This window comes from Anolis carolinensis, chromosome 4 (genome assembly GCF_035594765.1).
Source record: "Anolis carolinensis isolate JA03-04 chromosome 4, rAnoCar3.1.pri, whole genome shotgun sequence".
NCBI lineage: Eukaryota > Metazoa > Chordata > Lepidosauria > Squamata > Dactyloidae > Anolis > Anolis carolinensis.
Genome location: NC_085844.1, coordinates 213,870,590 through 213,893,709, shown reverse-complemented (window position 1 = coordinate 213,893,709; position 23,120 = coordinate 213,870,590). Strand labels below are relative to the sequence as shown.

Genomic DNA, 23,120 nt, shown 5'->3' with positions numbered 1-23,120 from the left:
AGAAAACAGAGGAATTCCTGACAGAAAACAATCAGAGCCAGCTAACCTCCCAATAAAGGATTCCCCCAGGCAGGAAGAAGCCAGGCTTTCACAGCAACCCAGAATATACAAGTGTCCCTTGTGCTATTGGTGTGCTGCATGAAAAATGGTCTCTCACATCCCCACCCCAACCCGGTAGCTTCTTGAAAGGAACCCTGGACAGAATTAGAAGAGACCGTCAAAGGGCATCTAGTCCAATCCCTTTCAGTCAGGCATGAATGCCCAAAGTACTCCTGGACAGCCATCCAGCCTCTCTTTAAAAACATGGAGAGGGATTTCATCATTTCAGAAGTGGAATGCTGGTGCTGTTCAAGCGTAGGTATTTTTATAACTTTTATAATTTGCACAATTTCTTGATTAAATTGTGGCAATTATCACTAAAATTGGTAAGTTTCTAATTGGAAAAAGAAAATCGGTTGACAAGGATGTTTTGATGAATCACATGGAGTGACTACAGAGGAAACTACATAGGAACCAACTGTAGTACATAAGTATACAGGGAAAAAAATCCAAACCTCATTTACACAGAAAAGATTGTATGAAACTTATATATAAGTAGTCCAGAAGCTTTTGGGAGACCACATGATTTCTACACTTGTCTATACTGCTAGCAAGAGTAGAACAAACAGATAAATACAACAATATCCTAATTCTAATTTCAGGTGGTGAAATGCAAATAAATAAAAATGGATAAGAAGTTCAAGAGAAATAGTAATACAAAAAAGTTTAAGCAGAAAAGAAAAGAGAACAGTTAACATGAATATATTTATTATAAATATTAAGAAAATCTGTAGTACAAAAATATTATAAAACATAACCTTTTTGACATTACATTACTGTGAAGCTTAGAACAGGTTAAGGCATTAATTATGAAACTAAAATTTTGTTACAAAATTAATTCATCTGAAAGTAATACTTTTTGGTTTGGACTCCTTCCTCTTCTGTCTTGTAATATCAGCTTTCAAATATTTCCAATGAGTTCAGCTAATATCAGCATTTAGTCTGTAATTGGACTTTCCCATCAGACATTCAGTAGTTATACATAGCTCTCTCTAACTGTCCTGTTTTCCGTATTCTGCAACAATATATTTACTATGCATATTAACATCCAACCAGTTCTTTCATAATCTGTATTCACGTGATCATTGCTCACTCTAAACAATGTGGACTTATATCATCAAGGATAAAAAGATGGCAGGAAAGTGTCCAACAATTCAAAATGCGGCTACGTGAAGGGAAGCTTCCAGTTAAATTCTTAGACCTGGGTTAAAATTTATGCAAAATGAAGAAGCTCTCAAGATTTTGAGATTTAATGGGATTTGGTTGAATGTCTGGCTCATGCTTGCTACTACTTGTTCCGTTATTTTGAGTCTTTCTGCTGCAGTCTTTTAGGTGTAGAGCTTATGAGATGTTTCCCAGCAAAGAAGCCATTACAGCTCCCTGAAGCCAGTGACAAACTGTAGTTCAGAGTTTCATCAAGCTTCTGGGTTTCCAGCGCAAGAACAGTAGCCTCAGGCTCCTTTGCCACAGCAGCTAATGAATCTGAGAGTTCTTGATGTAAACCTGAAAGTTCATGATTTGTTCTGGCACAAGAATCAATATAATCTTGCTTCTGTTTCTTTTGTAGGGACAGCTGCTTTTGTAGAACAAAAACCTAGAAGAGAAAAAGATTACTTCAATCAGCAACATCATCTATGATTTGCCACAAGAAACATCTTCCGACTTATACACACGTTGTCTCCTGAGGTTATTATTTCTGATTTCTATAATTGATTAATGCTGTAGGTAAATATTTTGCATCCTTAGTGTAATACTGAAGCACAAAATCAGCGGAACATGACCTGCCATTAACATAAGGGAAAAAGGAGGGTCATCAAGAATTTTGAAGATTAAGAAGCACAAATTCCCGCCAGACAATATGTTTATTGTAATAACACCTCAGTGACCTTCTGTAGGGGCTCAGGCAGCATGAAGATACAATTTTTCAGAGGTTGAGAAGGGAGGAGATCATGCTAAGATCTTCACTCTGTGCCTGATGTGAACCACTCACTTGTTTCTGTAATTTTTCCAGTTCTTTATGGAGGACCTGAGTTTCTTCCTAGAGAGAGTGAGAAAACACAAGTTTATTTTCAAAAAGCACACTAGATATAAAAAAGCATTTTTACAATGTGTATCCTCCTATTTATTCAAATATAACCTTAAGTAACAGATCTGTGATCAGCACTGAAATATAATACAGTGTTTCCTTGCTACTTCGCGGTTCACTTTTTGCTCCCTCACTGTTTTGCGGGTTTTCAATAAATATTAATGTCATCATTTATCATTGTATTTTTGCTGTTTTGTGGGTTTTTGCAGTGTGCAAAGGGTTTTGGAAGGGGGGAAAGGGAAAAATAAAGGGAGGGGGAAGGGTTGGAAATAAAAAAGGTTATTTAGCTTCCATTCTTCTTCTCTGCCGGTGTACTGTATATTGTAACTGCTAAAATAAAGTACAGACTGCATTGTAGTAAATGGTCTGTGGTTTGCTCTCCTTCACACATAGAATAAATATGGTGTCCCAACTTCACGGATTTTCACTTATCGCGGGTGGTCCTGGAACGTAACCCCCATGTAACCCCCACAATAAGTGAGGGAACACTGTACTACCAGTATGGTGAGCACAGATTAACCACAAATTCAGAGCACCACTGAAATACATTGGAGTACTATCAGTATAGAGCCACTGTGGTGTAGTGGTTAGAGTAGTGAACTACGATGCTTGGAAACTAGAGTTACCACCTCATCACACTAGAGCTTGGATCCACTTTAGAGAGTGGCCTTTAAACAGCTCAGCCAGACAGGTCCTGGGCCTCACCTAACTATAAACTCCAGAATTCTGCAGGAGGCAGAAACTGGATTTAAAGTGGATCCATGCTCTGATGTGATGAGGTAGTTATTTAAATCTCTTCTCAGCCATGGAAACCCACTATGTGACCTTGTGTAAGTCACACTCCTGCAAAATCAGAAGAAGGCAAAGACAAACTCTCTTTAAACAAATTCTGACAAGAAAATCCTATGATAGGTATCTTCATAAGTCAGAAATGACTTGAGGGCATACAACAAATATCAGAATCTAATAGCTTGAAATACACACAAGAAAAATAGTTTTAAGTAGAATTTCTGATTTTGGAAAATGCAAATGTTCAGACCTTTTCAATGGACGGAATCTTCAATGGGCCAGCATTAATCTGGGAGAGTCCAAAGCTCAGAGACAAATCTCCACAGCTCCTTTTCAATCTCCTCCGTTCATGTTCTACCTGAAATTAACAGAAGAAGAGAAGAGTTAATGGCAGGCCAGATAATCAATGGCTCAGGACAAAAAGGGTTCAGGAGCACTAGTTCGTCTCTGAGTTTGAAAGCTAAGCAGGGTTAGCCCTTGTTGGTACTTGGATGAGAAATTACCAATGAATACCAGGTTCTGCAAGCTACATTTCTGAGAAAGAAATTGGCAAAACTGCCTCAGAGAATTCTTTTCCTAAGGGAACCCTGTGAAATTCATTGCATTGCCATATGCCGGTAGGCAAATTGAAAGCACACAAAATTTAAGTACTGAAGCTGAGCAGACACGATTGCATAGAACACTAGTATTTTGAAAATTACTCCTTGTTGAGAAAGGATCAGCCCACAAAATCAGTAAGACATATATGGATTGGTAGAATGATGGAACTAGATACTGTTAATCCATAAAGATGTGCAACAACTGATAATAAGCCTTATTACACCGCACCAAGGAATGGGGGAAGATGCCCCCAAAATACATACATACTGTTTATTTATTTGTCTCTGACAGGGAAACTCACCTGTTTTAGTGCCTCTCTGAGCTGGGTATTGTGTTGCTCTAGAACACGATAATCATTCTCCAGTCGAGCAACAGCTTGCTGCAGTAGTTGTAGACGCCTGCACAAGAACCTCCTTTCATCCACCCATGACAATTTCCCCCCTTTTCTCATAGCCTGCATTAACAAAGAAAATAATGCAGAACATCAACAAAAGTGAGGAAACACTGTAATTTAAAAAGCACAGTCAAAAACTCTCTCTTATGTAATTTAAAAAGCACAGTAAAAAACTCTCTTCTTGTCCCACAAATACCAGAGATATTGCCTATTCTAAGATCATATTCAACTTTTTTATCATACCTCTTCTCCTTCTTTACCCAGTATTTCTGGCAAGTGCTTTTCACTGATGAACTGATCCACATCTCTGACTAGAGCCTTTGTAGCAGTTCTTTCTTCCTCCAGAGTTCTGAAAGCTGTATCCAATTGCTCCTGCAGAACAACAAACAGTATTATACACTCACTTAAGTACCTACTTAAAAATGCATACTGCTTTTCCTACTAGGCAATACACAACACAGTAAAAGAGACATAATGTATACGTAATATTGGCTACACTTTTAAACTAAGATCATAGTACATCTTGGGGCAGTATGATGCCATGGCCTGAAAAATCCCCAAAGTCTTGGGTGCACTGTGTCCCAGGGAGGGAATCCTTTACATAGGGTGCTGCCAGACATATACTGCAGAAACAGAGGTTGTTATCATGTTTCTAGAGAGCTTTATATAGATGTGAAGTATATACAAATGTAGATTTGTCTCTGGCCATAGAAAACTCACAGTTCATTAAAGTGTTTTTTCTTCATCTCCTCTATCATTCAGACCCTGAATTCCAATTATATCCCCTTTTCGATTTTCAGAAGGGCAGTTAATAGGCTTTGTGAAGCCAAAGACTGGCAACAGAAATACCTGGACCACTTGTAGTACAAAACTAAATTGCATTCCATTTTAAACTGGTCTACAACAAAATAAAATGTATCTGAAGCAAACATAATTGCTGTGACATATAGGCCCCAATCCTGTTGAGGCACTCTGCTAATTTAAAAATTGCTGTGTAAGTGGGTATACTTTCATTTCCTGCAGACTATAAAGAAAAATAACAGGTTGCATTTTCAAAATGGCTTTCTTAATTGGATTAATTCAATTGGATACAGCTAATCATTTTGCAAACATACCCACAGCCCTCTCTATCACTTTTGGCTCACTGTAGCACAACAGTAAGTGCAAGGTCATGGTATCAGCTGCACCATCATCTGCACAACTATAGGATGCATAATAATTGTGCTGCGACATATTTACTCTCTAGGCACCTATATAGATTAATAGCATTCTGAGCCATATTTTCACTTTGCAAATGTTTTCCTATCACATCAACTTAAAGACTTTATAAGATAAGAGGCACCAAAGACCTTACCTGTAGATTGTGCCTGTCCCTGTCCCTTTCTGAAACCATGTTCTGCATGATAGTCATTTCCTCCCTCAGGGCTCTAAGGGCCTCTTCACTTTGGGCAAGGGACAGATCCAGTCTCTGGGCTTTCTCTCTCCATTCTATCTCTCCACTCTCTGTCTTTTTCAGGATAGCTGTCACATGGTCTAATTCCTGTTTCTTTACTTTTTTTTCGTCTTCCAATTGTTGAATTTTCTCCTTTTGCCGGGTCAACCACTGGTCTTTCTCTTGAAGAGCCTTGCTCCTGACTATCTCCAACTCTTTCCACATATGAAGTTTCTGGATATGGCTCTGTAAGTTGTCATCTTCATTGTCTTGCAAATTCAGAAAAGAAACTATTTCTTTAAGATGCTCACTAGAGATTAGCAATTCCTTCTCTTTACTTTTGACTCTCTCTTTCAGCTCCTCAACTTTCCTTTTCTGCCATTCAACCTCATCATCTTTTTTCTTCAGCAGATGTTGAAGTTGCTGTATGTTCTCCTGAAGCATCTTCATTTCATCCTTTATTTTCTCTTGTTTATTTTGAGCGTCCATCTCTTCTCCCTTTTTTCTCTGCTTTTCCTCCAAGTATTCCTCATTTTCCCCAGGATGCTTATCATTCTCTTGTACTGGCTCATGTTTGTGTCGGAGTCTTTTGAAATCTCTCTCATTCTCTTCTTCTTTTTGCTTAATAACTGACTGCAGTTCATTTACCCTAGTCTGGCATGCTTGCAATTCTGCCTGTGTAGCTTCCAGTTTAACTTGGTATGTCCTAATGTGCTCTGCCTGTCTGAGTAACTCGTTTTCTTTCTCTGTTCTTGATTGCTTAATCTTGTTCAGATCATTCAGTAAGCTTACAGCCTTATTCTGTTCTACTTCTTTCTGTCTTGAGATTTCCCTGATATGTCCTTTTAATGACTGTATCTCCTTTTCTCTGTCATGAAGTGAAGTTCTAGTAAACTCTAAATTCTCCATGACAGATTTTGTTTGTGCAGCTGCTTTTTCCTCTAGTTGGTGAAGTTGGCGGTTCTCCTCCTTTAAGCACTGCAACTGTACTTCTTTATTTTCCAAAGCCTGTTGAAGATTTGTCTGCATTTCCCTAACAGTCTTCTCATTTTCTTCCTTGTGTTCGTCTTGCTGCTCTTTCAAGGATTTTATTTCTCTCTCTTTCCTTATTAGCAAAACTCTAAGTTGTTCCAGCATATTAAGCACTGTTTGTTTCTTGAGCTGCTCCTTTTGATCCTTCTGAAACTCTGCATTATTGTCTTCCAAATTTAGTACTGCTGTGCTGATTTGTACATCTCCAAGGAGAATTTTTATCTGCCTTTCCACTTCTTCTGCATGTTTCCTTTGGAACTCCAGTTCTATATTTCTTTCCTTCAGGGATAACTGCGTCTTTGCTGTAAGTTCACGGAGAGTCTTTAGCTCTGTCTCCATTTCTCCTTCCATCTCTCTTATTTGTTGCCTTTGTGACTCAAGTTCTTCATCTCTCTGGGCCACAGTAAATGCCAACTCTTTTACTTTCTCATTAAGATCACAGAGATGGCTGTCCCTCTGAGCTTCATGTTGCTGGAAACCTGCTATCTGTTCCTCCCGGGATGCTACCTCCCTTTCTTTGTCCATCAGAATGGCTTTCATGTGCTCTAAACGTGTGTGAAGACACTTCTCCTGCTTCTTCCCCTGTTCTTCACATTCTTGGAGGAGCTGCTTTTGAGAAGCGAGTTCCCAGTCTTTTTCAGTCAACTGCATTTTCAAGTCACCAAGTTCTTTCAGCAAACTACCAATTTGAGAAGATTCATTCTTTTCCAAAATTTGGATTTTTTCTTCCTTGATCTGAGTTTCTTTTACTTTTGCTTCTAGATCAAGAGTCAGACTTTTCAATATAGTGCTTTGAGTTTGTGTCAGATCCTCTAGCTTTTGGATCTTTTCCTGTTGAGATTGCATTATTTGGAGTGATTTTTCTAATTCTAGATTTAGTCTCTCTAGGTCAGCCTTTTGCATTTTTTCCTGCTTTTTGACTTCTTCAATCTGGTTCTTTTGACATTCAGTTTCTTGAGTTCTCTTTTCTAGACTTTCAGCCAGATGTTCCATAGTAGTTTTTTGCACTTCTCTGTGCCTCTCCAGATCCTTAATCTGCTGTAGCTGGAATTTTATTTCTTCTTCTTTCTTTTCTAGAGAAGCAGTTAGACGATCTACATTTTCTTGCAAAGTTTTTCCAATTTCTGCTTCTTGGTGCAAAGTTGCAAGTTTCTTCTGCTGAGTTTCTAATTCCTCGTTTTTAGTTTTCAGTGCTGAGAGAGCTGTCTGAAGCTCTTGCTCCAGAGACTGATTAATCTTTTCCATGGCATTTGTTTGAATCTCAGAGGCTCTGATAGATTCACGAAGAAGGTCCAGCTCCCATGACAGCTTATCCTTAGCCATTTGTAAGGAGTCTCGTTCATCCTGGAATACAAAAATAATTATGTAAAAATGTAGGCTCAATCGTTGGCCTGTGCAGAACTTTTTCTTCTCTTCTGGCATGCTTTCTAAGCAGCTCCTCATGCTCAATCATCTTAACTTTTCTTTGATGACTATCAGAGGTCTATATATTAATATTTCAACTATAAACATAAAAATAAACTAGTCACCACTCTTAACTAAGATTTCTATTGAAGTATATCACTTTTAAGCAGAGATAATATGCTCTGGTCATAACTTCTGAAGTCCAAATTAAAGGGCAGACAACTATTTCTTCATAATGAAGAGAATCCTTAACTCTGGAAATATAAATACATGGTGCAGGCAATTTCATTTGAATTGATGCAAGTTTTACAATGAGCTGTAGAAATCAGGTACCACGTTAAACATAGGAAGAAGATGATACAGCAAGAAAGAGTGTGGTTCTGCAAAAGGCTGAACAAGAAGTTCCAAGGGGAAAAGACATGGCAGGGAACAGCAGAATTTTTTATTTAATTGTAGTATTATTATAATGTGTTTTACCTTGTAAACTAACTTTTATCTGTAGTTTTCAAATTAACTCTATTTTGAGCCACCTTGACTCCCAGTTTCAGGAGAAAGGCAAACTATAACAGTAGCATGAAAGCAGCATTAATACATTCTTTACTTCAAAGGTTTTCCCCTAACATTAAGTCCAGTTGTGTCCAACTCTGGGGGTTGGTGCTCATCTCCATTTCTAAGAGCCGGCGTTGTCCGTAAACACTTCCAAGGTCATGTGGCCGGCATAGCTGCATGGAGCGCCATTACCTTCCCGCCGGATCGGTACCTATTGATCTATTTACATTTGCATGTTTTCAAACTGCTAGGTTGGCAGAAGTTGGGGCTAACAGCGGGAGCTCACCCCGTTCACTGGATTAGAACCGCTGACCTTTCAGTCAGCAAGTTCAGCAGCTCAGCGGTTTAACCCACTGCACCACCAGGGGCTCCTTACTTCATTGTAGGAAGCACAAGTTCTCAATTTCTAATTTGGCATCCAATATACTAAATAGGATAGTAATGTTCCCTGTGTCAAGTTGCTAACCAAAGGCAAATAGTTTCAAGTTGCTAGTCAAGTTGCTAGTCAAGTTCATGTGAGTGAACCTCTGTAAATGATCTTCTAGTCTCACCAGCATATCCTTTCTTTGCTTCTCTGTACTCTCAAGGGTTTTCTCCAAAGTGATCAGCCTCCCACGCAAAGTCACATTCTCTTCTTTGAAGGCAATGACTTCTGTCTTCAAAGCAGACTCTAAGGAGCCTCGCTTGCCTTCTGCTTTATTTTTTTCTGAAACAGAATAGGTAATAAGAAATGGGAGAAATCAGACAATTGCTTTTTTCTTATAATGAAAAAGTAATGTGGAGGTTTTTAGTTCTGTTACAGTGAACTAAAAGAAAGCAAAAATCAAAGTACAGTAGAGTCTCGCTTATCCAACATAAACGGGCCAGCAGAACATTGGATAAGCGAAAATGTTGGATAATAAGGGGGGGGGGGGTTAAGGAAAAGCCTATTAAACATAAAATTATGTTATGATTTTACAAATTAAGCACCAAAATACCATATTTTATTACAAATGGACAGAAAAAGCAGTTCAATACATGGTAACATTATGTAGTAATTACTGTATTTATGAATTTTGCCCCAAAATATTGCAACATTTACTGCAAAAACATAGACTACTAAAAGGCAGAGTGTGTTGGATAATACAGAACATTGGATAAGCGAAGGTTGGATAAGCGAGACTCTACTGTAAGTCTAAAGAGAGCTGAGATAAAATATAAGATTTCAATATGTTCTCTATTGACATAAGGAACAAAATCAGTGCAAAATAACGGGTACTTTTGGAAGAGTGAAAGAATCAGAATCCATCATTCATTTTTTAAAAATAATTTTAAAAGTTGCATGCTTCTACCACTGATTCAGTCCAGACATCACACCAAATAATGGTTTGAACTAATTATAGTTTGAAAACCAAGCCATGTTTTCAGCTTCCAAACAAAAATCAGGAAGGAAATTACTTGAAGCTGTTGCTATTTTGCATTAGCAAAATATTTCTTTCTTTACATATTGTAGCTTTTGGCAAACAGTAACAGTGGTAATAGCTTTCTAATCTAAACCATCACATCAAATAATAGTTTGCAAATACGGTATGTTTCAAACTTCAATTTCTGATTTTGTTTAATAGCTGAACTGAAACAGACTTTAAAATTCAGACTATAGGCTTTTATTATAATTAACATAGCTGAATTATTCCATCCGATAGGGAAACTATATTATGGATAATTGATGGCAGAATGGCCTTGGACTATGATTTTCAATAATGTGATTTGAATATTGAATGTAATGTTTTAAATATTTAATATGTATTAAGTGATTTTAAGTCTCTGTATGTATATATTTCAAGGCATCTAATGGTTGCCATATGTAAGCCACCTTGAGTCCCCTTTGGGGTAGAGAAAGGCAGGGTATAAATAAGGTAAATAAACTAAAAAAACATGACATACAACTCCCCTCTCGAGCATGTTATAGGCCACACTTTTGTTGGATCTCTTATTGGTCTGAGTTCTGAATAGACAAAAAAAATCTTTCAGATGGTATTGCTGTATGGCACTTTTTTTAGTTGTCTTATAGAATGGAAGCATCCAGCCATGTTAATTAACAGTTAAAACCTCTGGTCTGATGTGATGTCAGAATTTTTAAAAAGCTGCTAGGTAAAATCAGAAATCAACAGGCACAAAAATTGAATTTAACACGAGCAGGTGATTGATTTATTAAACCAAATATTTAGAACCCAAATCTCAGTCCTCAGCATATTTTAATATGTATTGTATGGAAATATGTTTTAATGTGTATTCCATAGAATGTTTTTAAATGGTTATATGTTTTGATTATGTGTTTTAGCAATGCTGTAACCCACCTCGAGGAGGGGCGGCTAAGAAATAAAATTATTATTGTTATTTTGAATACTGTGTTGTTTATTCAGGGAAAAAAGAAACATGGCATCAATTATACTGTACTTTTAAAAATGGCTCCAAAATTAGCTGTAGTTCACTTCTTCAGTTATAAATATGTTTTGAAACAGTTCTTTTGAAGAGATAGGCACAGATTTATAATTTTAATAAGTCAGTATCCTAAACCTGGATCCACTTATTCCAGCTTTTGGAGGAACATCCCTTTGTCTCACACCCTACAAAGTCAGACATAGTAAGTTCTGTAGATCTCCTATTATACTCGTTAGTGCAATTTCTTTCTTGAGCTCCCACCTCAAGAACAAGAAATACTCTTTCTAAAAGACCCATGGGATCTTTGATGCATTATTTTTTAAAAGAAAGATGCTGTACCTTCCTGGCTTTCGTTAAACCATTTCTGAAGCTCTTGAGCTTTGGCACTGATGCGGTCTCTTTCGCCTTCTTTTTCAATGAGCTGTTGCTTTAGTTTCTCCATATTATTTCTCACCTCATCCTGGAAGAAAAGCAAGGGTTCAATATTTGTTTTACATGGCCAATTGGAAGCATTGTAAAATTGATAAAGGAATAGTGATCTTTTTGAAACGAAGCATATCCATTCCCTCATGGCCTTTTCAATTATCTATGTCTGGAAGCAACTAAGATGCCAAGATAGGAAACTGACATGCTTACAAAAAAAAAAAAAAAAAAGGAAACATTTACCCGTTCTAGGCGAGATTGCCACAGATCTTTCCGCAGTTTCTGAATTGCTTCTGTTACTCTCTCCACAGTCAGCTCTGTGGAAAAATCCTTCGACTGAGACAAAGCTGGTCTTATGAGTTTATCCTGTTCTGAAGAAACAAAGCTTTTCTGTAACATGTGAAAATTCATTGATAAAGTCTAGAGGCCAAATATTTAGTGAAGGTCAAACTAGGTGTTGCAAGACAGGTAGCGCTGCTACTGCTTCCTGTAGGCTTGCTCTTTTTTCCTCGTAACATCTAGCACAAGATGAGGATGGGCAGCACAATTATATCATGCTATAGCTTATTTGTATTAGATCTAAATTCCACAACATGGAAGTGGGGAAAAAAACAGTAGTCTTGCTAAAGAACAGTTGGAGGAGGTTGGAATGACACTTTCTTTACACAATCCATCACACAAACATATGGAAGGACTGCTCTGTTCACTTGCACAAGGTGTACAGGACAGAAGAGAAAGGAATACATTTTTGTAGGGGAAGGGAGAAAGGGGAGAAATACACATTTATCTGTTGGCACAAAGAAGAATGTGTGTTTTTAACATTTTTAGAATTGGGATTTATCATAACAGCCAGTTTCTGGTTGGGCCAAGGGGGTGCTCTAAGGCCTGCATTAGTTGGCCAAGATCAAAAGAAGAAAAAACGAAAAACAACAGAAGTTGTCTATGGCCCCAAACGACTGCTTTGCAAAGTAATCACTAACTGCATTATGCGCAACTATCCACAAGAGGTCAGTGTGCTTCAAAACCGACAAGGACGACTCTGTACTTGCTTGAACTCACCTGTACGAAGGGACAATGAGTTCCAAATGTTGTTGTCTCCATGCCCTCCATGTTCCACCTTTACTTCAAGGCCATTACAGAGCATGTACTGTAGAACTGAATGTAGCTTGCTTAGCTGGGACTGTGCCTCCCAACGGGCGGAGCAAGCGCGCTGGCATTCAGATGCCAGAGCCTCAGCCCTACTTTCTGTGCTACGTAGGCTTTGGCGCAAGGTAGACACTTCAGCCTCCAGGACTTGCACAGAGTCCTTCAGACGTTGCTCACTAGTATGGGATTCCTCCACATCTTGGATAAGCTGCTCCTGTTGAGCTACCAAGGCAGCCTCCTTCTCTGCTGTCTTCTGCTTGAGTGACTGTATCTGTAGGGAAACAACATCATTTGTGGGGGCATAGGAAGAGGAAGGAAATAAAGATGCAGAAACAAGGAGTGAGTAAATATCCAGCAAGCCAAATAAGAGAACGAAATGCAGCTCACTGGGAAAAACTTATTTAATATGTTCCTTAAGAGTGCCGAGTACTACAGATATAAAGGATCCACTGCACACATGGCACTGTGCTGTAAATGTGTTCTGTATGTTCCTAAGTAAAGAGGTGCTGATAGAGCTAGAAGGGAGCAGCAAGCAAAAACATAACACTTAATCAATGAAATGGTAGCAACAAGAATCTATAAATTACCATATATACTAATTTATAAGTTGAAGACAGGTTTTGGGGGACAAATTATGAATTCTAATATGACCCATGGATAAACTGAAAGTCATTCCAAAACAGGAAAAAGCACCAGTGCTGCCTCAAGAGGCCAGTCATCCAAATGGCCAGAAGTGGTGCTATGGCGAGAGAATAATCAGTACTGTACTTCCTTTAGATTCTCAGTACAGAGTAAGCTCTCACCTTTTACCACTCAGAGAAGTGAATAGTTCCTTTTGTGATAAAGGTTAAGATACAATACCCACATTGACCCATGGATACATTTTTTTAGATTGGTATTTTTGACTAAAATTTCTACTCGTATATATTGACTTATAGAGTAGCTTGCTTCTTCACTGGAACTCCAGAACCAGTAAAGAAGAGGCTGGTTTTATTCATACAATGTAAAGGAAGATGCAAAAATATAATGAAGAAGAAAACATATTTGTGTTTCATGACAACAGTGCCATATGAGGCTTTGTAGAGAAACAGATATTACAATGTGTGTTAATGTTTGTCAACAGTACCTCATTGTTGAGCTCCTGCATCTCTTTTCTGTACTCAGCAAGCAGCTGTTCTGTTAGTTGCAAGGCCGTACTCAGTTTAGCAATTTCATCCTTATGAGCATCATCACTTTCTTGCAGTTTCTTGGCCCTGTCCTCTGTTTCTTTCAATGATAGAGCCAGGCTGAGAAAGAGTAAAGCAGGGTTTCCGTCAGATTATAAAAGAACTACAAAACGTTGATTGTTTTTTCCTAACAGAGATAAAACTACACTCTTGATTGTTGTGAAGTCTGTTAAGGATACACTAAACATGGAGCAACATGTGCAACATGGAGTCAATCCAAAGCCTGAAAAAATGTGTAGGTTTTTAGTTAGTGCTGAAAGTTTGGAAGTCTTGTTATCACCCACACCAGGGAATGGTGGTGATGGTGGTGGTGATGGTAGGAATTCTGTTATCAGGGTTTTGAAAACAGCCTCTTTTGGGTTGCAAAATATTGAATTCTTGGCACGTGTGGTATTGTCAGTATCTGGGTAGGTATGTAAAAAAGAATGTACTCCTTCAATTTCCTATGTAGACCACTTAGAAGACTCAGAGCATACAAGCTATGTACTATTCCAGGACAGCTTCGGGAACTTCCTTTTTGCTACAGATTTCCAATCACGTTAGTATGTAGTTCAGTGGTGGAATTTGCTACCAAAATGTACTAATTGCCACTATCTTAGAAAGCTTTATGAAGGAATCCGACATTTACAGAAGATTATTATTAATGGCTACTAGTCGTGGTGACTATATATTATTTTTATTATTTACATATACGTACTAACACAAATACCCAGAGATTATTTTTAAATTATAAACTTTAAATTGTGTACTGATTGTTTGAAATGTATTGTTCTTATATGTTCACTAGCTGTGCCTGGCCATGCGTTTATGGGAATCATTTGTTGACCAGGTGGAATAGAAGTGAATAGCCTTGCAGCCTCAAAGCCTGGACATTTTCTTCTTATGTGAATCCTTGTTTGGTGAGCTGGAATACAAAGGAATAGGCTTGCTGCTTGGAAGGCTAGGTACTTGCATTCTAGGGGAATGGTTTTTTGGCCAATTTGAATTGCACTGAATAGCCTCGCTGCTTCAAAGCCTGGCCACTTTCTATATAGGGGCATCCTTCCTTGGGCAGGTTGAATAGGACGGGGTAGCCTTGTGGTTTCAAAACCTGAGGGTTTTCTATCTAGGGGAAATCTTGGTTGGCCAGGTTGAACAGCACTGAATAGCCTTGTTGCTTCAAAGCCTGGCCACTTTCTACATAGGGGCATCCTTCGTTGGCCAGGTTGAATGGGACGGAATAGCCTCATGGCTTCAAAGCCTGAGGGTTCTTGCTGTTTGCAAGCCTGGCCACTTTCTACCTTGTGGAATTCTTGGTTGGCCAGGTTGAATAGCAATTAATAGTCTCGGTGCAGAAAGTATGAATGCTGCAATTAGCCACCTTGATTAACATTTAATGGCATTGCAGCTTCAAAGTCTGCCTGCTTCCTGCCAGGGGTAATTCTTTGTTGGGAGGTGTTAGCTGGCCCTGGTTGTTTCCCTGTTTTCAGAGTGTTGCTCTTTATTTACTGAACTGGATTATATGAGGTCCCTTCTGCACAGCTGTATGAAATCCACACTGAACTGGATTATATGGCAGTGTGGACTCAAGATAATCCAGTTCAAATCAGATACTGTGGATTATCCTGCCTTGGCATTCTGGGTTACATAGGTGTGTGGTAGGGCATTGAGTCTATACTGCCATATAATCCAGTTCAAATCAGATAATCTGTATTTCATAGGCAGTGTGCAAGAGGCCTGAGTGAACAGGCCCTGGGCGCCATTTCTGGCTGAGTGGGTTGCTAGGAGACGAAGTGGGCAGAGCCTACCCTTCTAACTGGCAGCAAAGGGAAAAACAGTTCTTTCTCGTCCTCTAATTTGGGCTTAATTTTTCTAGGTTTTTTGTTTGAAAGACATATTTTGGATGACTATGTCTTTTGTGGCCAAATTTGGTGTGATTTGGTTCAGTGGTTTTGTTGTTTACTCCATAGTAAAATGAACATAACATTTTATATATATATAGATTCAAACTTATTTTTAACTGTTTTATGTGTTGTGCTTTTCCAGAGGGAGAGGTGGGTAAGAAATAATAACAAAAACAGCTTCACCACAGACTGCTCTCACCTGGCTCTTTTCTGCTCCATAGTCTGCAATGCTGCCTTAAGTTCTGAATTCTGGTCTTCCACTTCCTCCCAATGACTCCTCTCTTCCTTCATCTTCTGCAAAACAATGTTCTGATGTTCTATCTCTTTTTGCTTGCTTTGCAGTTCCATGTTTTGACTTTCCATCTTCTCTCGTTGGTGAGAAAGCAGAGCCTGCAGTTCTGCATTCTCATCTTCAATTTTCTCCTTCCAGTTCTGCAGCTCTGAATACCGCTGTTGTGCCTCCTCCCAATGGCTCTGCAGTATTGTGCTCTCACATTCAGCCTCTTCTCGCTGGCTCTGAAGTGCATCTTTCAGCTGTGCATTCTGACATTCCAGTTCTTCTTTCTGATGGAGCAATTTTGCATTCTGAAGATCTGCTTCCCTTTTTTGTGTTTGTAGCTGCTTATTTTGAAATTTGGCTTCTTCCAACTGCCTCTGCAAAACATTGTGTTGCTCAGAATTCTGTCGGTCTGCTTCTACCCACAGGTTTTGCTCCCTTTCCAGGGCCTGAAGAGTGGCACATTGGCGCTGCACCTCTTCTTGCTTTCTTTGAAGCTCTCGATTTAGGTGTTTTTCTGCCTCCCATTGATTCTGCAGCATAGCTTGCAGTTCTGTGTTCCTGTGCTCCATTTCTTCCTTCTGGCTTTGCAGTTCAATACTCTGATGTGAAATCTCCTCACACCGTTTTCTCTCTGCTTCCAGCATTTTCCGGAGGTGTGCAATTTCAAGCTCCTTCTGTTTGGACAGTTCTTGCCCCTCTCTCAAATGATGCTGTGCCTCCTGGCTAATTGACTGGCAAGAATCCTTTGCTATCAGTAGCTGGGACTCTAATTCTTGTACCTGAAAAATGCAAAGGGCAATGAAAAGGTAGAGAATTCATTGACTTGAATGTCCCAATGGAGAGATGATAGTATCTACCCAAATGTCCCTTTCAAGTCATAGTCAGTCTGGGACTGACTTGCACTCTGCTTTTGTATAATATTTAACATTTGCTTTCTTGGTTTTTGTGGGGTCTGATTATGCAAAGAAAGTGTTATCAGCATGATATCAGTGCTGGGGAAGTCAGAATATAAATAATAGTAATAATAGTAACACAACAACCAATCCATTTGAACACAATGGAAGAAACTTGGTGAAATGGAAGAGATCCTCAGTGTTGTTTTTCCCTAAAATAATGCTTAATTTTATATCCAGTACTGTTTTCATACTGTTTCATTTGATGCTAAGCACAGTTTTCCATAATGATTTGGAAACAGCTTCCATGGCATAGGTTTGTTTCACAAAAGACTTGCATTATTACTTTGAAAAAAAGTGTATGTTTGGCACTAGAAAAAGGCAGGAAAATTGTCTCATTACCAGATGTAACAATGGTTTCCAATATAATCACCTGACTTCGTAAAGCATCTCGTTGTTGAAGAAGGATGTTGATTTCCTCTTTTAGAGATTTTATTTCCTCCTTGTGTTTCTTTTCTAGTGTTTTCATTCTGTGCTGGGCATCTTTCAGATCAGCCTCCAGACCCTGTACAGTAACCTATTTCCCCCGCAAAAGATAATTGCTTTGTAAATTTTCTATTTTGGTAAAGCAAAATAATTTTTATTACAGTACAGTGGATGAACAATTGAGATATTATGCAGTTGAGATAATTAGCTATTGAAATAATATGTAGGTCAACAATTTCATGGGATTAAGACCTATGTCAGACCACTTTAAAAAAATCAGATGGCATATATAGAATAAGAAAAAAGGGATACATCATTACTTTTAATGTAGTGTATTAATTGCCTAAATATGTATCTAGGCAAAATATTGGCTATATTTAGGGGCTGCACATGAAAAATGAAATGATTTCATGCTTAACATAAAACTAAAGATCGAAAATCTTGCAAAAAATTTCAAATAAAAATTATTTTTTAAATGTTTAAGAAGGACACACCATAGCTATTTTTTGAGCCCTCATCACCCATCGCTCCCTCAAAAATCTATTTTTAGTGACAGAAAGGGTGAATATTCACTCCTGGAACACTCAAAATGAGAAATTTACCTTTTAAGTAGGTTGCAGGCCTGCCCTGCTTAACGTGAAAACAAACAAAAACACACACACACACACACACACACACACACACACATTTGCAAAACTAGAAATAAACTTTTATTTCATACAGGCAGTCCCCAAGTTATAAATATCCAATTTACAAATGACTCATAGTTAAGAACGGGGGTACGAGAAATTTACTCCTCGGAAGGGAAATTCACTCCTGAAAGAATTATAATGGGGAAAAGGGTTCTAAACACACACTTTCTCACCAGTCCTTGTTTCCACAACAAGCCAAATTAAATCCAGTTCTCACAGGGACAGAAAATGAGGTGAAATCTTCTGAACAGTGGCAAAAGACAGAAAAACAAACACTATAGCAGTGTTCACATTTCCCTATACTAGCCAATGCTCACATATTTGGCTGGAGTTACACTTCAAAAATGTACCTGTTTTGACTAACAAACTCAGCATAAGAACACAACTACAGAACCTATCTTGTTCGTAACTTGGGGACTGCCTGCATTTGGCATTTCCAGCAATCCATGCAACAACCAGAAAGTCCTAATGGTAGAAAACTGGCCTCTAGACCTGCTAAAGTCATCTGACTTGATATACAAAATCCCAAAACACCTAGATTTGTGAATTGGTGTTTCGCTCAAGTATAACCTCCTCAGAGAAATCAATGGAACTTCGACATAAAATTCTATAGGATTATAGTCATGTGTCTACATCGTGTTTGTAGACTGTGCAAGCATAGCAGTGTGTTACATCAATATCTACATTTCCTACATTTCTGCATGGAAGAAGCAGAGGCAGCACGATCAGTCCCAGAGAATGACAGCCACTGGCTCAAAGCAGCCTGTTATTAAAGGCCTGGTTTTTGAGAGAGTAAACATGCTCTGAAAAGAGAGGCTTAGAAAACTGGCTATCTTGTCATGCAGGTGATTTTTAAGCCATTCTTCCCTAAGTGTATTTAGTTCCAAATAACCAGTACCATTTGGAAATAGCCTATTCTGTGACCAGTACTCCCAACTGTGTCAACTTGCCAGGCCGGGACATGGTACCGAGACAGCCTTGGTCGCCTCAGTCGATGATCTTCGCCGGGAACTGGACAGGGGGAGTGTGTCCCTGCTGGTTCTGCTGGACCTCTCAGCGGCCTTCGATACCGTCGATCACGGTATCCTTCTGGGACGCCTCGTGGGAATGGGACTTGGAGGTACTGTTCTGCAGTGGCTCCACTCATTCCTGGAGGGTCGGTCCCAGATGGTGTCATTGGGGGACGCCTGCTCGGCCCCACAACCGTTGACTTGTGGGGTCCCGCAGGGCTCTGTATTGTCTCCCATGTTGTTTAACATCTACATGAAGCCGCTGGGAGAGATCATCAGGAGTTTTGGGGTCCGGTGTCATCTGTACGCAGATGATGTCCAGCTCTGTCACTCCTTCCCACCTGTCACTAAGGAGGCTGTCCAGGTCCTGAACCGGTGCTTGGCCGCTGTGTCGGACTGGATGAGGGCCAACAAATTGAAATTGAATCCAGACAAGACAGAGGTCCTCCTGGTCAGTCGGAAGGCCGAACAGGGTATAGGGTTACAGCCTGTGCTGGATGGGGTCACACTCCCCCTGAAGGCGCAGGTGCGCAGTCTGGGGGTGATCCTGGACTCATCGTTGAGCCTGGAGCCCCAGGTCTCAGCGGTGGCCAGGGGAGCCTTTGCACAATTAAAACTTGTGCGCCAGCTGCAACCGTACCTTGGGAAGCCAGACTTGGCCACGGTGGTCCACGCCCTTGTTACATCCCGTTTAGACTACTGCAACGCACTCTACGTGGGGCTGCCTTTGAAGACTGTTCGGAAGCTTCAGTTAGTCCAACGGGAGGCTGCCAGGTTAATAACTGGAGCGGCGTACAGGGAGCGTACCACTCCTCTGTTACGTCAGCTCCACTGGCTGCCGATTAGCTACCGAGCACAATTCAAGGTGCTGGCTTTAGCCTATAAAGCTCTAAACGGTTCCGGCCCAGCTTATCTGTCCGAACGTGTCTCCCGCTATGACCCACCTCGAAGCTTAAGATTGTCGGATGAGGCCCTGCTCGCGGTCCCGTCAGCCTCACAGGTGCGGCTGGCGGGGACGAGAGACAGGGCCTTTTCAATAGTGGCTCCCCGCCTATGGAACGCCCTCCCCATTGAAATCAGGCAGGCTCCCTCCATCCTATCCTTCCGTAGGAAGGTAAAAACTTGGTTGTGGGGCCAGGCTTTCGAATAAGAATCAGCAGCATTAATTACTATTATGTATGCTGGAACTCAATTGACAGACCCAGTCTTTTAAACTTGTACACGCCTATCTATATTTTATAAATGCATTTTATGAATGTTTATGTAAGTTAATTTTTAACTGATTTATAGTGTATTGTACTGTTTTTATATGTCTGTTTTATTGTAAGCCGCCCTGAGTCCCCTGTTGGGTGAGAAGGGCAGGATATAAATATTGTAATAATAAATAATTGTTGCCACAGCATCCATGGCATCAGTCCTCATGTTGCCAGGGCCACCTTTGCTTCCAGAGGAAAGGAAACACAACATGATCTTGGTCTTAATGATCAGATATACAATCAGATGCACTATGGAGGACCTTCTTACAGCAACACCAGAGGCACTCCAAGTAGCCAGCTACTCGTCAAAGTATAATGCTAAGTTTTTTTTAACTTTGTGTTTTCAAATACATTACAACTTGTACCCTCGGTTCACTTCTGACAGAATAAATTTTGATACTATTATCAATGCAAATTAAATACTCTGCAATATATTCTGTATTCTGCATTAAAATCCATATCCCATATTTAATCCTGCCACATGCCACAACAGCAGAGACATGCAATAGCTCTCTAAACTTACTCAACCGTTGCCTTTCAAAAAGAAAGCCAATGAATGGTGGATGTGACTGGAGACAGAAAGTTGTTCTGAAATTCATGGACACAGCAAAACATGTCTTCAGTCAATTTTTGCATGTTACCAAATTGGTTCCAATCAACCACTCTTTGAAGCAGCTTTATTCTGCTAAATAATAAATGTTATTGTTCTCAATAGCCTTCAAAACATTTTCCAGCCTTTTCTGTTTCTATCTCCTACCTGTGCCTCTTCTTGGTGTTTCTTGATTTCCTGGCGGAAGTATTCCAGCTGCTGACATGTACTAGTGAGTTTATCCTTTGTTTGAAGAAGCTCATCTAGCAAGGATTTTCTTTCATTCTCCTTTTCAAAAAGCAACTGTACAAAAAAAAATTAGGACTCAAGGAATGTAATCCTACATTCAGAAATAAACTGCATGAAGTACAACTGAACAAACATGGAGTTAATCAAATGCATGTGAAAAAGAGATATGATGAAACATTTTCACTTACTGGGAAACATTACTGGAGTCTACCAGAATTTCAGAGAACCTCAGACTGAACTCCATAACCAAGTTGAGAAGGACAAGATCCATTCATAAAAAGCTTTGAATAAGAAACATTGAAACATTGCTGCCCGCAAAGTATTGCAACTCTCTTTTGATCCCAGTGAAGTTTGCCCCTATTACCAAGACAGTTTCATTTCCCAAAGAAAAGCAATATGCAGGAAAAAATATTCTGTGTGCGGTAAAAAGTTTTGTGCTTCTTTTAAGTAGCAATACAATATATTACACAGAGAATACATCAGTATAACAGATGTTTTTATTCAAGAAGACCTTTGAATATTCATTATGGAGCAGTAGTGTTTATATGGAGTGGCATCCTGTATTTTTAATTTTTTACTGGAAATTATATTTTAAATGTTTTAATCATTTAAAAATATACTTCTTTTTAAAGCAACTTGTCAGCTAAAGTTTTAGTTCAATTCTTTTAAAATTATTGTAATCCACCTTGAATCCCATTGCTGAGAGAAAGGCAGGATATAACTATTGTTGACTAATTAGTAACATGCTCAAAGGGAAATACAAGTGTGGGCTGACTCTACTGCAAGGCTGCAATCCCACTTTACCTCTTGCTTAGCATTTTGGGCCTTAAAGAGCTCGTCTTCCATTCGTGTCTGAATAGCAGTGATATTCTTCTGCAGCTCCAGGAGCTTCTGTTCACAGGTGCTTTCAGATTCTTCTTTCTCCTTGGCTGAGCGCTTCAATGCCTCCTCTAATTCTACTCGGTGGCGTTCTCGTTCACCTTCCTGGCATATCAAGCAATTCCAACAAGTGAGGAGACAGAAAAGAACAATCTCAAATTACATCAATGACATCATTAAAATATACATATATTCTACAGAATTCAGAAGGGGATATTATACACATATGCACACAAACTGCTCCAAGTCCATTTGGCTATGCAACACTCCATAGCAAAAATCTCAACAAAGGGAATGGTGCCTGAAATCCAAGTTATAATTCAGTTTTCAGATTACACAGCCCCAGAGGGAATGAAAAAAGTAAAGTATTTAAAAGATTGCTGCAGGTTGAGTATCTGGAACTTCAAAATCTGAAATACTCCAAAATTCCAAGCTTTTCCAATAACTGAGATAGTGACACCTCTGCTTTTTCGCCCACATACTTTTGTTTCATGCACATAATTATTAAAATAATTGTTTAAAATTACCTTCAGGCTATGTGTATAAGTTATATATGTGTCAAGGACAGAACGCCACAAGATCAAAGATAACAGAGTTTATTGGATTTACAGAACTCAAAATGCCCGTAAAAGACAAGGGCCAGGCAACATTAGCCTCAAAAAGCAAAAAAGGGGCAAGAAAAACGTTCAAAAGATAAACCGGATTAAACCGGAGTTTAATCCGGGTAAAATCAAAACAGCTTGCTTCAGCTTGGGAACAAACAAAACAGAAGCTGGGAAACAAAGAGTTCAAAAGAATGTAACTAATTGGCAGCAGATGCCTCTCTGCTGCCAGTACTATGTTTTGAGTAACTTAGAAGTCACTCCTACACACAGCAGGCAAACTTCCAATACAAACACAACAGCCGAGGATTGAAGCAGTAGAGTAGTCCCAGTTCTTTCCGAAGGTCGATAGACAGAAGCAGACGTTTGCAGTTTTCCAAGTCCAGAAGGAGAATCCAAGCCCGTAGTCAGTTCAGTCCGTAAATCCAGAGTAGCAGATGGCGTCCGTCAAGAAGACGACGGAAGGTCAAAGCTATTGAGATTAAGCAGAGGTTTGCACAAACAAAAGCCCACACAATTCCTCCCGCCGTCTGAACCCAAATTCCAAAACAACTTACGTAATCAGCACACGAAACACACCCGTCTTCAGGAAAACGTCCCACACAGATCCCAAGCGTTTGTCCAGATTACCTTGCCCAACGCAATTTGCTATTGCTCCCAAGCCCCATTTTATGCCAGTTACAAATCCTCATCACTATCA

The 23,120-nt window shown here is 39.4% G+C and overlaps 1 protein-coding gene across 7 annotated transcripts in view; it reads right to left on the bottom strand.

Annotated features, from left to right (window-relative positions):
- Positions 1 to 790: 790 nt before the first annotated feature.
- The window catches only part of cep250 (centrosomal protein 250), a 40,841-nt gene continuing 18,511 nt past the window's right edge, over positions 791 to 23,120 (bottom strand). For 6 of the 7 annotated variants that reach the window (XM_003220532.4, XM_008109941.3, XM_008109942.3 and 3 more), the window contains 15 exons: positions 21,744 to 21,923; positions 20,859 to 20,993; positions 17,091 to 17,234; positions 15,684 to 16,543; positions 13,502 to 13,661; positions 12,289 to 12,646; positions 11,473 to 11,600; positions 11,146 to 11,266; positions 8,937 to 9,091; positions 5,323 to 7,776; positions 4,212 to 4,340; positions 3,876 to 4,028; positions 3,225 to 3,332; positions 2,090 to 2,137; positions 791 to 1,693 (listed from right to left, as the gene is read on the bottom strand). In XM_003220532.4, the coding sequence (XP_003220580.2) occupies positions 1,400 to 1,693; positions 2,090 to 2,137; positions 3,225 to 3,332; positions 3,876 to 4,028; positions 4,212 to 4,340; positions 5,323 to 7,776; positions 8,937 to 9,091; positions 11,146 to 11,266; positions 11,473 to 11,600; positions 12,289 to 12,646; positions 13,502 to 13,661; positions 15,684 to 16,543; positions 17,091 to 17,234; positions 20,859 to 20,993; positions 21,744 to 21,923 (5,427 nt within the window). In that variant the 3' untranslated portion in view covers positions 791 to 1,399. Of the gene's footprint in view, positions 1,694 to 1,985; positions 2,138 to 3,224; positions 3,333 to 3,875; positions 4,029 to 4,211; positions 4,341 to 5,322; positions 7,777 to 8,936; positions 9,092 to 11,145; positions 11,267 to 11,472; positions 11,601 to 12,288; positions 12,647 to 13,501; positions 13,662 to 15,683; positions 16,544 to 17,090; positions 17,235 to 20,858; positions 20,994 to 21,743; positions 21,924 to 23,120 lie in introns of all 7 variants that reach the window. The other variant, XM_062978749.1, reaches the window with a different exon arrangement.